Source organism: Hemitrygon akajei, chromosome 16 (assembly GCF_048418815.1).
Source record: "Hemitrygon akajei chromosome 16, sHemAka1.3, whole genome shotgun sequence".
NCBI lineage: Eukaryota > Metazoa > Chordata > Chondrichthyes > Myliobatiformes > Dasyatidae > Hemitrygon > Hemitrygon akajei.
The window spans coordinates 61,989,963-62,005,715 of record NC_133139.1 but is presented as its reverse complement, the minus strand read 5'-3'; the positions used below and the strand labels follow the sequence as shown (position 1 = coordinate 62,005,715).

The window sequence follows — 15,753 nt, the reverse complement described above, 5'->3', positions numbered from 1 at the left end:
CTGATTTATAAAGGCCAGCATTCCAAAAGCCTTCTTCACCACCCTATCTACATGAGACTCCACCTTCAGGGAACTATGCACTGTTATTCTTAGATCTTTCTGTTCCACTGCATTCCTCAATGCCCTACAATTTACCCTGTATGTTCTATTTGGATTATTCCTGCCAAAATGTAGAACCTCACACTTCTCAGCATTAAACTCCATCTGCCAACGTTCAGCCCATTCTTCTAACCGGCATAAATCTCTCTGCAAGCTTTGAAAACCCACCTCATTATCCACAACACCTCCTACCTTAGTATCATCGGCATACTTACTAATCCAATTTACCACCCCATCATCCAGATCATTTATGTATATTACAAACAACATTGGGCCCAAAACAGATCCCTGAGGCACCCCGCTAGTCACCGGCCTCCATCCCGATAAACAATTATCCACCACTACTCTCTGGCATCTCCCATCTAGCCACTGTTGAATCCATTTTATTACTCCAGCATTAATACCTAACGACTGAACCTTCTTAACTAACCTTCCATGTGGAACTTTGTCAAAGGCCTTGCTGAAGTCCATATAGACTACATCCACTGCCTTACCCTCGTCAATGTTCCTCGTAACTTCTTCAAAAAATTCAATAAGGTTTGTCAAACATGACCTTCCATGCACAAATCCATGCTGGCTACTCCTAATCAGATCCTGTCTATCCAGATAATTATAAATACTATCTCTAAGAATAGACAAATAGAGAATGGGCAAAGAAATGACAGATGGAATAGAGTGTTGGGAAGTGTATGGTCATGCACTTTGGTAGAAGAAATGAAAGGGTTAACTATATTCTAAATGGAGAGAAAACACAAAAAATTAGAGACACAACTTGGGATTCCTTAAAGGTTAATTTAGAGGTTGAGTCTGTGGTGAGGAAGGCAAATGCAATGTTAGCATTAATTTCAAAAGGACAAGAATATAAAAGCAAGGGTGAAATGTTGAGAATTTATGAAGTACTGGTGAAGCCTCACTTCAAGTATTGTGTGCAGCTTTGGCCCTCTTATCTTACAAAGGCTGTGCTGAAACTGGAGCGGGTTCAAACAAGGTTCACAAAAATGATTCCAGGATTTAATGGCTTGTCAAACGAAGAGCATTTGCTGGTTCTGGGCCTGTATTCACTAGATTTCAGAAGAATGAGGGGTGACTTCATTGAAACCTATAGAGTGGTGAAAGGCCTTGATAGAGTGGATGTGGAGAGGGTGTTTAGAGAGGGAGGCATAGGAGAATCTAAGACCAGAGGACACCGTCTCAGAATAGAAGGGTGTCCGTTTAGAACAGAAATGAGGAGGAATTACTTTAGCCAGAGAGTGGTGAATCTGTGGAATTCTTTGCCAGCTGTGGAGGCCAAGTTTTTTTGTATATTTAAGGCAGAGGTTGATAGATTAAATATTGATTGGTCAGGTCAAGAAAGAATACAGGGAGAAGGCAGGAGATTGGGACTGAGAGGAAACTTTCTTCAGCCATCATGAAATGGTGGTGCTTCTCAATGGGCCAAATGGCTTAATTCTGCTCCTTTATCTTACCCATCTCTAGCTCTAGCCCACTGTCAACATTTGATACATACTCTTGCAGCACCGTTTCACTGTGTCGCCGTTCTGTTAGGCAGTACCAAAGCAGGTACTTTGCCTCAATTAATCCAGAGGGAAATTTTTTTGGTTTGGTTGGGCCCCCTCCCCCACGCCCAGTTTAAATCTGCTGCCTGTACCCGGCTCTCGCTCCTGCTTGGCCTGCGCCCTTGAAGTAGATCAACGATGAAAAGTATAGGATCAACTTTATTTGACACATAAAGTACATTTACATGTAATTAGAGTTTGCTGGGATGTGTTGGTCAGGGTGCAACATGCAAAAAAAAAATTCCAACATTCAACAACTATAAAGAATAGGAATTATATAAAATATAAAATTGGAGGTTAAAGGACAGATATGGAATAAAATGTACATATTACATAAATACTAGCACATATTTACAATGTAAACAGCATTAGAAAAAGTGGTTTTAATTATTTACATTGCAGTGATGGGGTAAAAGGTAAAGGGGTGGGGAGACTAACTAGAATGTATGATCAGATTAACTTCTGGGGGAAGAAACCTTTAAGATGATGTGAAGATCAGTCGTATGGGACTCAACCATTCACAATGGAAGTGAGTTTGGCACAACCCTCTCCACCATCAAAGACATTTTTAAAAGGCAATGGCTTAAGAAGGAGGCTATCATCTTAAAGAACCCTCACCATCCAGGAAATTCCCTCTTCTCATTACTACCATTGGGGAGGAGATACAGGAGCCTGAGACCCAACACTTAAAGATTTAGAAACAGCTTGTTCCCCTCTGCCATCAGATTTCTAAATGGTCCATGAACTCATGAACTCCGCCTGACTATTCCCCTTTTACACTATTTATTTATGTTATTTCTTAGCCTAGTTTGAGGGCTGTGCATGTGTGTGGGAGGAAAGGAGATATGCCATTTGTTTCACTATTGTTGCTTTCTCCTTGGTATGTTCTGTGTTGCTCTGAGAGTTGATGGCACCAGAACGTGTGGTGACATCTGTGGGCTGCCAGCAAGACATCCTTGGGTGTGTTGGTTGTTACCTCAAATGATGCATTTCTCTGTGTTACATTATAAATAAATCTAAACCTGATTCTGTTATAACTTCTAGTGACTCTTATGTCTTGCTTTGCATTGCTGCTGCAAAACAACATGTTTCACAACATATGCCAGTGATAATAACCATGATTCTGGTTCTGATTCTCTCTCTGGTTAAAGAAGATTCCTCTGATTTCCCTGCTGGATCTGTTGCTAACTCTCTTAAACTGACACCCTCTAGCCCTCTCTTCCCTAGAAGAACAGGATTTGCAGCCAGTGATGACGACATTACAAGCCTATTGAGGAAGTGAAGCACTGGTTTCTGTGATGTGCTGAGCTGTGCCCACAACTCGCTGCAGTTTCGTGCCGTCTCAGCCAGAACAGTGCCTTAGCACTACAGGATCTGACTGTGAACAAATGATCTGTGGCTTTTCCCAACAACAGGGAATTGTGATTTGAATTCCAAGGTGGCTGAGTAGCTATATTAGGAATAACTTCTTCCCCTCTGATTTCCGAACAGACCATGACCACATGAGCACTGCCTCACGTTTCTGCTCTCTTTTTGCAGTACTTACTTTTTTACATTCCTTGTTGTAACTTAATGTGATTTTTTATTTTGCATTGCACAGGACTGCTGCTGCAAAACCACACATTTCACAACATACAGTCAGTGATAATTCTAAGCTATTGAGTATTTTATAGCTTAAAACTGTAGTGAAAACAGCACCATCTCTCATAGTAGCTTGGGGCAAAAACTATTGGCTCCCAACCCAGATTCGAGAGCGGGTCTACTTCAGTTAAGAAAGGTTTCATTAGATTGAGAGAGTATTGAAATTGTTTCCCAGCAATCTTAGCAATGGATTGGAAGTTTTGGTTCTTTTCTCCTGGCTCCGCCTCTAATTGACACAACCCCACCCCCTGACTCAAACTCCTTCCCTCCAGATCTCAGAGATTGGAAAGCAGCTCAATGTGTTTACTTGGCTCAGAAGCTGTACAGGAACAGTCAGGGCCACTCGAAAGCAAGAATCTACAGATGATGATTAGTGCCAGCTGCCTGTGGAAACTGGGATTGTACCCCCTGTTGTTGAGTGCAGCTGCTGCTGTCCTGAAGCCAAGACCCTCCAACTTGGATCTCAAAAGTGAGTTCATTACTGTACATACGAGGTCTTGATAATTACAAATCATTCACTTGTATTTTAGCAGATGAAATTTCAAGCACCAATATGTTAATTTTACTAAATCTAAGTATATGTATAAAACCATTGGAGTTAGTTTAAAGGAAAATGTAATTTTCCCCACTCTTAAGTGTACTCTGTTTTCCCTTGTGTGAATGACATTGCCTGTGTGATACAGTGAGCTGGTGGTGAGAGCGAAGCTATTCTCGAGTCCTGCTGAAGTCTCAGCCCGGAACATCAACTGTTTATTCCTCTCCATAGATGCTGCCTGACCTGCAGAGTTCCTCCAGCATCTCGTGTGCAAGTTTCCAACATCTGTAGGATCTCTTGTGTTTATTCTTGTTCATTGGCTGTTTTACTCAATGAGTTTACAACATTAATCTTTCATTCTTGTGTGCGATCCAAAGTGTTGTTTCTGCTCTATAGTTACATTGCTGAGTATTTTAAATTTGCAATCATTATTTTCATTGGGTGGACTACATCTTTTGAATTTACACTGTTAATGGGTCTATCATTGGAAGTCATAGAGCTGAGTAAAATCTTGTGTAGCACGTACAGAGTCCAACCAAAAGACCACATGACATAGGAGCAGAATTAGGTCATTCAGCCCACTGAGTCTGCTTCATTATCCAATCATGGCTGACTTATAAGATTCTTCACATATTCTTGAACAAGTCAACATGTTTTGTATTAATGTATTGTCAATGTGTTTTCTATTGGCATATTGAGGTGTGTGGTAATGTAGTAGTTACCTAACTGGCAGCCAGAACTATGGCATATTGATTCAGAGATTAAGTTTAGATCCCACCAGGACAGCTATGGGATTTAAATTTGAGTAATTAAATAAACCCAGAATTAAAATAAAATGAACTAGTCTCAGTAAAACTTTGAGACTGTTGGATTTTCGTTAAAAAACTGTCTGGTTTTCAAGTGGAGAAATGTGTTAACCTTACCCATTCTGGTCCATGAATAACCAATGAGTTTGACCCTTAACTGCAAATTATCTGACATCCACCATGTCAACATATTTTAAGAAATATGTTTTAGAAGTTATTTTGAGGAATTGTTTTAGTTAGTTTAAAGATTTAAACAATTTGTTGGATGACTCAGTCTTGGGTTCTTATTTAGTTAACCAATGAATGGAACACAATTGTGTCCTTTGAAATACGATGACAGTCGCACGTAGGGGTATTTTTCTGTGAACTAGTGGAAGATCTGACCACTGAGTACCATACGACATTTCAGACACATGGTAACACACTCACTTCTGAATGTCAGGATCAAAGATCTACAGTGAGCCAACAACACAAGGGTCAAAGCAGAACAACCAAATATTAGATTAGCTTCTTGAGAGAAAGACTACTGGATGATATTCCAGGCAACTGGATAATATTCCAATAAAATTATTAATCGAGTGTTTAATCCTTTATTCCTTGGAGTGCAGGAGGCTGAGGGGTGACCTTATAGATCAAGAGGAGTATAAAAGGGGTGAATATGCACAATCTTTTTCCCAGGGAAAGGGAACTAAAACTAGAGGGTACAGGTTTAAGGTGAGAAAGAACACATTCAAAAGGGACGAGGGGCAATTTCTTCATGAAGAGTGTGGTGTGTTTACAGAACAAGTTGCCAGTGGAAATGCTTGAGGAAGTGCATTTGGATTTGGATTTGGGTAAGTATGTGGATAGGAAAGGTTTATAAGGATATGGGTCAAGGCAGGCAATTGGATCTAGCTTGGTGGGCACTATGGATAGCACGGGCAAGTTGAACCAAAGGCCCGCTTCCGTGCTGTAGGAGCAAAAGGTTACCCATTCTAGCTGCTGAACCTGGAGACAGGAATATCACAAACTGAAGTGGAAGTTAGCCCTAGAAAATGATTGACTGGTTCTCAGTCATATCCAACAATGAAAGTGAAACCTGTGTGGTAGAGTTTTTAAAGTGGAAAAGCTATTATTCTGGGACAGTTTCATTTTCTTGACCCTGGAAGTCCAGGTCCACTGGTACAAATAATTGCCGGAACTGGAGTCTTCCTTGCTTGCCGTGGATGACCACAATTTCTTCTACGCTTTGTCATGCCCCTCACTCTCCATGAAGTGTTGCAGAGCCACCTTCCTGCTGTTGGATCTTACCATTGATCTCATTCTGTTGGAGCTAACTTTGCATGCTAGGACAGGCATGTCCCTGTCTCTCTTATGAGACCTTCCTCACCTCGTTTAGCTCACCTGTCGAAACATTGTACCAGGGTGTTTTAAATTCAAAGTCCAAAGTAAATTTGTTATCAACATACATGTATGTCACTGTATGAGGGTATATGACAATGATATTCATTTTCTTGTAGAAATTCACAGGAAATTAATGAAATATGGTAGAATTTATGAAAAACTATAAAGACTGACAAATAACCAAGTGCAAAAGAAAACAAATTATACAAATAATACTGAGAACATGAGTTCTAGAGTCTTTGAGAGTGAGTCTGTAGATTGTAGTCAGATCCGAGTTGAGGTGAGTGAAGTTATCTATGCCAATTCAAGAGGCTGATGGTTGTAGAGTAATCACTATGTTTCCAGATCCCCACCACCCTTGCTTTGATATCACAGCAACAACCTGCATTTACATTGTGCCTGAGTAAACCGTAAACCTTAAACACAAGAGATTTTGCAGATGCTGGGCATCCAGAGTAACACACACAAAATACTGGAGAAACTCAGCTGCTCAGCCAGCATCTGTGGAGAGGAATAAACAGTGGAGATCTTGGGCTGAGATCCTTCTTAAAACTTAAATGCTTGTTGTCACATTTAACAACACAATGTTTAACTGTCATCCTAAAGGAACATAAACCTAATTGCATTTATTTAACTATTTTACAATTAAATTCTGGGGAACTCAGATGCAAAATCTACAGGATCAATTTGAACCGCACCACAACCCTGTTCCCTGCAAAAACACAAACATCTGGTTTGCAGAAAAGTTTTCTTTCTGCGGCAGCAAGATAACATTATTAACTGCAAGTGTGGTACAAACTGTCACCCAGTCTTGTTTGTCACAGGATTTACCAGCAGTGAAGTTAGCAATGTGTCTTATCTTTCCAAACACGTGTTTCAGTTGATGGGCTGGGAATGGGCACTTGGAGCCTCAGGATAACTGCTTACTCACAAGTGCAGGCAGCACCATATTTTATGATTTTGTGCAAGTGACACTGGAAGATTAGCATTCACCCTGCCGTTTAAAGACACAGAAACCAGTAATTAGCATGTCCTTTTCTGTGGCATACTAGAATTGTCAATTTTAAAAACACAAACTGCTGGGGGATCTCAGTGGGTTGAGCAGCATCTGTGGAGGGAAGTGGACATTGGGTGCTTTGGGTGGAGACCCTTATCTGGCCAACCTGGAACGTCAACTCTCCATTTCCCACTATCAATTCTGCCTGACCTACTGATTTCCTTCACTTCTTGTGCGCTGTCCCAGTTGACCAAGTTGCCTCAGTTCCCAGTTTCACCTGATGCCCTTGTTCCTTCAGTTATTCCATCTTCCAGAGCTGCCTCAGTTGCCCAGCTCCTCCAGTTCCCCAGTTGGCACATTTGCCCCAGCTTCCCCATTTAGCCTAGTTGCCTCAGGTTTGCAGTTTCCTCAGTTGCCCCAATTTTCCCAGTTTCCCCAGTTGCCCAGTTACTCCAGCTGACCCAGTTCCCCTTTTGCCCCAGTTGTTCCAGTTACTCCACTTCCTCCAGTTGCCTCAGTATAATTCTGTTGTCACAGTTGCTCCAGTTCCTTCAACTTTCTTTGCTCCAGATGCCAGTATCTTTTGCCTCCAAGAGTCAGGATTATTTTATGTCACGGATGAATAAACAGGCCCTGTCCGACTTCCTGCATGAGGTTCCAGGAAAACAACCTTGTAGATACGAGAGGTGATTGATAAGTTTGTGGCCTAAGGTAGAAGGAGTCAATTTTAGAAAATCTAGCACATTTATTTTTCAACATAGTCCCCTCCTACATTTACACACATAATTCAGCGGTCGTGGAGTATACAGATCTTGGGCCTCCAGAAAGTGTCCACAGCAGGGGTGATTGATAAGCTTCTGGCCTAAGGTAGAAGGAGATGTTATTAACTTCAAACTTTCTGCATAATCACTCAAAGAGGTGAACTGCATGTGCATGTAGCAAGGGCTGTATAACTCATCTCTTTCTACCTTAGGCCACGGACTTATCAATCACCCACGCTGTGGACACTTTCTGGAGGTCCAAGATCCATATGCTCCATGACTACAGGACTAAGTGTGTAAATGTAGGAGGGGACTATGATGAAAAATAAATGTGCTAGGTTTTCTAAAATTGACTCCTTCTACCTTAAGCCACAAACTTATCAATCACCCCTCGTAAAAACAGGTTTGCCCTGGTAGTTCAGGCAAGCTTCTTCCCTCATTCAATATGGCTAAAGATGAGATTAATTGTTCACTTATCTTATTATTGGTTGCACAATCTTCTTGTCCATGAGTCGGCTGCCCATAATAGGAACCTGAGCCTTTAATAGGAATTCTTCACCCAGAGGGTGGTCTGTTGATTGAACAATCCACCCTATGAAAAGTTTAAGGCAGGATAGAAAAGGTTTTGGTGTATAGGCCAAACACGGACAAATGGGACTATCTTAGATAAGCATCATAGTCAGGAGTGGGCTATGGAAGCCGAGTCATTGGGTTCAGTTAAACAGTGACTGTTAGATTCTTGTTTTGATTGTTGAGGGTGCAGGGAGAAGGGAGGATAATAGGGCTGAGAGAAAGAAATTAACTGTGGTGGAGCAGATTTAGTTGACTGAATGGCCTAATTATGCTCCTATTTCTTATGCTGTTTGGCCCATTGACCACAACATCAGCCAGTGTGCAATGGAATTAGGTTTATGTTTGAAATACTGTACCTTGGGATATTTTCCTATCAACAACGTTATCTAAATTCAAACTGACAAATTAGTATTATGCATGTAAAATATTCCTCAACATTTTACTCTGTTCATAAGTCTCAAGAGGAACATGCAAACTCCACACGGACAGCATTGAACCTGGGTCTTCAATGTTGTGAGGCAAAGGTTTAATCAGTGCAGTGTTGCTATACCATGGTTGTGATTAGGATTGTGTCATTCGTTTCAAGAGCTGAATAGCTGAAGGGAAATAGCTCTTCCTGAATCCGTTCTTGAAGCTGTCAGTCAACCAGTGAATGCATTATCTGTCAGCCTGCTCACAAGCCCTTGTGTTAGGGTAACCCCTGTAGAGCCGGCTACGAGTGACTTACATTAGTGTTTCTCACTAGTCCTCCAGGTTAACACGGTCGGGTCGGAGAAGTTGAAATGCTTCACTCAAACACTGGAGGATTTCACCTGTGTCTGGGATGAAAGGAACAACACAAACAACAGCAGCCAGTACAGATTCTTCTACCAGTACCAATACCAGTAAGTTGTCCATTTCTCAGCTACAGTGCCTAACACAGGTTCTGGATTATTGATCCAGGAACATGAGTTCAATTCCCATCACAGCAGCTGGGGCATTTTCTCAAGTCTTTATTAATTCATGTTTGAGGTGCATGCTCACTGGGGACCATGTCTTCTTCAGAAAATATGCAGAAAAGTTTTATTACTTAGAAATCCTATTTTTTCTATGATGATAATATAGACAAAAGTCATTCTAGGATAATTCTTTGTCCAAGACACATACAAGTCCTGTGGTACCAGTAGACTGCATCCATAATAATAGGACATCTGTAGAGTTGCAAAATCCTTACCTTATTTAAGCAAAAACACACACACACACACACACACACACACACACACACACACACACACACACACACACACACACACACACACACACACACACACACACACACACACACACACACACACACACACACACACACACACACACACACACACACACACACACTGCTGGAGGAACTCAGCAGGCCAGTCAGCATCTTTGGAAAAGAGTACTGTCAACATTTTGGGCTGAGACCTTTCTTGGCCCAAAACATCAAAGTTCTGCTGAAGGGTCTCAGCCTGAAACTTCGAGAGTCTTGCTGAAGGATCTAAGCCCAAAACGGCGACTGTTCTTTTTTCCATAGATGTTGCCTGGCTTGCTGAGTTCCTCCAGCATTTTGTATGTGTTGCTTGGATTTCCAACATCTGCAGATTTTCTCTTGTTCCTGACCTCATTCACCATTTCCCTTGAGTGAGATTACCCACCTTACCTGTACTGGCCAAAATGTAACTTCAGACTCAGCAGTACTATTAATTCTTAACTACTTCTCAGTTCAAATGTAATTAGGATGGACGATAAATGCTGGATGTCCACATCCTGAGAATCAGAATCAGAACAAGGCTTCTTATCACTGACAAATGTGTGAAATTTATTGTTTTGTGGCATCAGTTCAATGCAATACATATAATAAACTATACATTATAGTAACATGGACATGTGAAATAATCAGTGCAAAAAGAAAGCAAAAGTTGTCAGGTGGTGTTCATAGGTTGATTGTCCATTCAGTAATCTGTTGGCAGAGGGAAAGAAGATGTTTCTAAATCATTGAGCATATGTGTTCAGGCTCCTGTACCTCCTCTCTGATGGTAGTAACGAGAAGGGGGCATGCCCTGGGCAGTGAGGGTCCTTAGTGGTGGATGGCATCTTTTTGAAGCATTGCCTTTTGAAGATAGAATTGAATTGACTTTATTACTTACATCCTTACATGAGGAGTAAAAATCTTTATGTTACATCTCCAACTAAATGTGCAATGTGCAATTTATTGTAATTTGTAATAAACAGCATGTACAGCAGGGCAGTCAATATAGCATAGAAATACAAGTGTATCAGTGTGAATTAATCAGTCTGATGGCCTGGTGGGAGAAGCTGTCCCAGAGCCTGTTGTTCCTGGCTTTTATGCAGCAGTGCCATTTCCCGGATGGTAGCAGCTGGAACAGTTTGTGGTTGGGGTGACTCGGGTCCCCAATGATCCGTCAGGCCCTTTATACACAGCCATCTTTGTAAATGTCCTGAAGAGTGGGAGGTTCACATCTACAGATACACTGGGCTGTCCGCACCACTCTCTGCAGAGTCCTGCAATTGAGGGAACTACAGTTCCGATACCAGGCAGTGATGCAGCCAGTCAGGATGCTCTCAATTGTGCCCCTGTAGAAGGTTCTTAGGATTTGGGGGCCCATACCAAACTTCTTCAACTGTCTGAGGTGAAAGAGGTGCTACTGAGCCTTTTTTTATGTACAAAGGTGAGGTCCTTGGTGATGTGGATGCCGAAGAACTTAAAGCTGTTCAACCTCTCAACCCCAGATCCATTGATGTCAATAGGGGTTAGCCTGTCTCCATTCCTCCTGTAGTCCACAACCAGCTCCTTTGCTTTGGCAACACTGAAGGAATGGTTGTTTTCTTGACACCACTGTGTCAAGGCGATGACTCCTGCCCTTTAGGCTGGCTCGCTATTATTTTAGATTAGGCTAATCGATGTAGTATCATCAGCAAATTTAATTAGTAGATTGGAGCTGTGGGTGGCGACACAGTCATGGGTATACAGAGAGTAAAGGAGGGGGCTTAGGACACAGCCCTGAGGGGCACCTGTGTTGAGGGTCAAAGGGGCAGAGGTGAGGGAGCCCACTCTTACCAACTGCCGGTGATCTGACAGGAAGTCCAGGATCTAGCTGCACAAGGCACGGTGAAGGCCGGAGTCACTGAGCTCTTGTCGAGCCTGGAGAATGCTGAACTGTAGTCCAAGAACAGCATTCTCACATAAGCATCCTTCTTCTCCAGATGTGTAAGGACAGTGTGTAGTGTGTAGAGCTGTGGCTATTGTGTCATCTGTTGATCGGTTGTGTCAGTAGGTGAATTGTAGGGGGTCCAGTGTGGGTGACAGCGTGCTGCAGATGTAGTCCTTGACCAGCCTCTCAAATCACTTGCTTACTATTGAGGTGAGTGTGACAGGACGCCTGTCGTACAGACATGTTACTTGGTCTTCTTAGGTACAGGGACAATGATGGATGTTTTGAAGCAGGAGGGCACTCTACACTGGGAGAGGGAGAGATGTCCTCGATGGTGGAGAGACTAGTGCCCACGATGGAGCTGGCTGAGTTTACAAGCCTGTGCAGCTTTCTCCGATCCTGCGTAGTGGCCGTTCCATACCAGACAGTGATGCAACCACTTAGAATGTTCTCCACAGTGCATCTGTAGAAATTTGCTAGTCTTTGGTGAACATAGCAAATCTCTGCAAACTACCAATAAAGTACAGCTGCTGGCCTCTTTGTAATTGCATCAATATGTTAGGCCAAGGATAGTTCTTTAGAAATGTTGATACCAAAGAACCTGAAACTGTTCACCCTTTCAACTCCTTACTTTTCGATCAGTACAGGTTAAAGAATTAAGTAAACATTGCCCCTGAACATATTGTGGAAATGCTAAGCCAAAAGAACTCACTACGGTCAATTGTAATCCATTCCTTTTGGCAGAACTGGATGGATGGGAATTTAAGCATTTTAAAATCAATCTGGTTTTCTTCATAGAAATTTGGAGCCCATTCGGCCCATCGTCCATGCTTTAATGCCTGGCTTCAGCTTTCAGCTGCTCTCCATCATGTTGATAGAGGTGTACAAATGATAAGAGGCACAGATAGACTAGACAGCCAGGGACTTTTTCCCAGGGGCAAATAGCTAATACGAGGGACCAAAACTTTAACGTGATTGAAGGGAAGCATAGAGGGGAATGTCAGAGGTAGATTCTTACGCAGAGAAGGGTGGTTGCATAGAATGCTCTGTTAGGGGTGGTGGTAGAGGCAGATACAATAGGGGCATTTAAGAAACTCTTAGGCATTTGGAAGGCTATGTATGAGGGAAGGTTAGATTGTTCATGGAGTACGTTAAAAGGTTGGCACAACATCATGCCTTAATGTTGCATATTCTATGTTTTCTGTTCAATGCTCTTTCTCCTCCAGGGATGACGAGAGAAAGAAAGAATGTCAATTATCCACAGAAGAGATTGCCAACAACACAACACGTCACATCTGTTCCCTTCCAATGATGGAGGTCTCCTTGTTTACCCCACTGGACATTGAGGTGTTGCTAAACAGAAGTGTTGTCATGAACAGAAAGGAGATGTATATTAACCACATGGGTGAGTGCATTCTCAGAGTCAGAATTAGCTTTATTGTTGCTGACTTAGATGATGTGGAATGTGTTGTTTTGCAGCAGTGGTACAGTACAAAGAATTACAAGAATAAATAATGCAGAAAACCTGAGATGGTGTTCATGGACTTGTCAGAGATCTGATGGCAGAGAAGGAGAAATCGTTCCTAAAACATTGAGTGTGCGTTATCAGGCTCCTGCGCCTGCTCCCTGATAATAGTAATGAGAAAAGAGCATGTCCTGGATAAGGAGGGTCCTTGATAGTGGATGCTGCCTTTCTGAGGCACCAATTCTTGAATATGTCTTCGGTGGGAGGGCTGTGCCACTGATGGAGCTGGATGAGACCACATCCATCTTCAGCCTCATGCAATCCTGTGCATTGGTGCCTCCAGACCAGACAGTGGTGTGACAAGTCTAAAGTCTACTCTCAGATTTCAGTAATTTAACCTAATCTAAGATCAATCTAACCCTTCCCGCCCGATATACCCTCCATTTTTCTATTTATCATCTATGTGCCTATCTAAGGGTTTCCTGAATGTTCCTAATGTCCCAGGGCATATTCTCTGCCTCTCTTTATACAAGCCAGTCGTGCATGTCCTCCTGCACACCGCTGAGGGGATCTCTTCACTGTCAGAGCTGATGTATTGGACTGGGGTCCTGCCTGTTCTCTTCGATTGGTGTAAAAGACCCTCTTTCTAAAGAAGAACAGGACACTCCTGATATTTGTCAGATAATCAATATCAGGGACAGGAAGTTCTGATCATTGGCTTCTTCTTCCCTCAGTTGTCTTGGATCCGCCGTCCAATGTGACCGTTCGGCCAACTGGGAAACCTGGGCAGCTTCATGTCAAGTGGTCGGCACCTCCGTTTAAATATCTAGACAATTCTTTAATGTACGAAGTCAACTTCTCTTCCGTTGGATCCAACATACAGCAGGTAGTGAAATGTACAGTTCTTTCAACATGCTCGCACTGCACACTCAAGCTTGAGATCTTGGCTTGTTCTCACACCTGATTATCACTGCTTTGAAGTATGTACCTGCATAGGTATGTACACAGGCCAGTGTAATTGTATGAGCGCCAATGTGTGGTTCAGTGTACATACAGATTAATTTACTTGTTTATCACATGTACATTGAGACATACACTGAAATGCATTGTTTGCATCAACAACCAACACACCTAACGATGTGCCACACATTCTGCTGCCAACATAGCATGTCCATAGTGCTCAGCAGAACAACACAGAACACAACAAAACAAGTCCCGTTCCCTCCTACCGCCCACTCACCCACACACACACGGATAGTCCTCCAACCCCAAGACAGGTTTCCGAGCCTCCAGCGGACTCACAGTTAATGGGTCTCCAATTTCCCCATTGGACTCCAGACTCATAGGCCCAAACTTCCAGTCATCACGCTTCAACTTCCAGACTTTCAGTTGAACGTGTATGAGTGTGTGTGAGTTTCTCTCTGTGTGAATGTATGCTTGTTTTTATGTGTGAGTGTATATGTGACCATGTGTGAGGTTAAGTGTATTTTTGCGTTCTGTTATTGTTTCACCTTGTTCTACACAATGTACTGTGTTTTGTTTGATCTGTATGAACAGTATGCAAGGCAAACTTTTCATTGTATCAATTCCTATTCCAATTGCAAAGTCTCTTTCTCGCCTCTTCTCTCTTCTCCCCCCCTCCCCCTCTCCACCCCCTCTCCTCTTTCCCCTCTTCCCCTCTCTCCCTTCTCTCCCCTCTCCCTCCCCTTCCCTCTCCCTCCCCTCCTCTCTCTCTCCACTCTCTCTCCCCTTCTTCTCTCTTTCCCCCTCTCTCCCCATTTCTTTCTTTCTCTCTCCCCTCTCTCTCTCTCTCTCTTCCCCCTCTCCCCCACCCCCCACATGAGTGAATGTTGTGAACCTGGTCATTAAGTAATAGACATCTCAGTAACTTTTCCCTGTCTGTGTAGGTTAACACTGTCAAAGGGAAAACAGAGTGTGTCATTCTGAAGCTCAAATCACAGACCGAATACGTTATCCAGATCCGCGCGAAGCCGGATGGAGTCTCCATGGACGGATACTGGACCACATGGTCTAAGCCAGTGTCTGCTTTCACCGATTCAGGTATTGCAAACATCTCAGGGCGCCTGACATGTTCTTTTGGTTGGCAGAGGGCAAGGTGATGGGGCTCGGTTACTGTTTAAAACATGTTGGAGACAAAAAGCATCCCTGTTTCCTGCCCAGAAGTCTTCTGGAGCGGGCCAAGTCTCAGGACTTGACTTTATCCATTACTGTGGAGGTGATTTCACTGAACCACTCAGAAATTCCAACTGCAAGTATGTTTTCAAAGGGATCTTAGACGTTCACCAGCGAGAGAGGACTGGATTCAATGAAGAAGAGTGGGAATGGATTTGTTCACACCAAAGACACCAGCATGGACTAGATGGGATGATTGGCATGTTTCTGCATTGAATCTTCCGTTAGAACATTAGAAACATCATGTCTTGAGTATTGTCAAGCATGAAATTCCAAGTGGGAATGGGTTTAGGAGCTGTTGGATTAGGGTCCAGATTATGAGCTTTCATTGGAGTTTTAGTTTTCTTTACACTTGCTTATACAGTCAGTGGCCACTTTACTAGGTGCCTCCTGTAGCTAATGGAACGGTCACTGACTGAATGCTTGAGCTCTTCTGCTGCTGAAGCCCATCCACTTCAAGGTTCGACGTGTTGTGTGTTCACAGATGCTCTTCTGCACATCCCTGTTGTCATGTTTGATTGTTTGACATGCTGTCACCTTCCTGTCAGCTTGA

General features: G+C 42.8%; 2 protein-coding genes across 2 annotated transcripts in view; one reads left to right on the top strand and one right to left on the bottom strand.

Annotated features, from left to right (window-relative positions):
* The window catches only part of c16h19orf53 (chromosome 16 C19orf53 homolog), a 355,432-nt gene that overhangs the window by 118,261 nt on the left and 221,418 nt on the right, over positions 1-15,753 (bottom strand). The window lies entirely within an intron of this gene.
* epor (erythropoietin receptor) overlaps positions 3,579-15,753 on the top strand; it is a 31,195-nt gene continuing 19,020 nt past the window's right edge. The window contains exons 1-5 of the mRNA XM_073068996.1: positions 3,579-3,765; positions 9,097-9,235; positions 12,769-12,947; positions 13,742-13,893; positions 14,915-15,068. Of these exons, the coding sequence (XP_072925097.1) occupies positions 3,594-3,765; positions 9,097-9,235; positions 12,769-12,947; positions 13,742-13,893; positions 14,915-15,068 (796 nt within the window). The 5' untranslated portion in view covers positions 3,579-3,593. The remainder of the gene's footprint in view (positions 3,766-9,096; positions 9,236-12,768; positions 12,948-13,741; positions 13,894-14,914; positions 15,069-15,753) is intronic.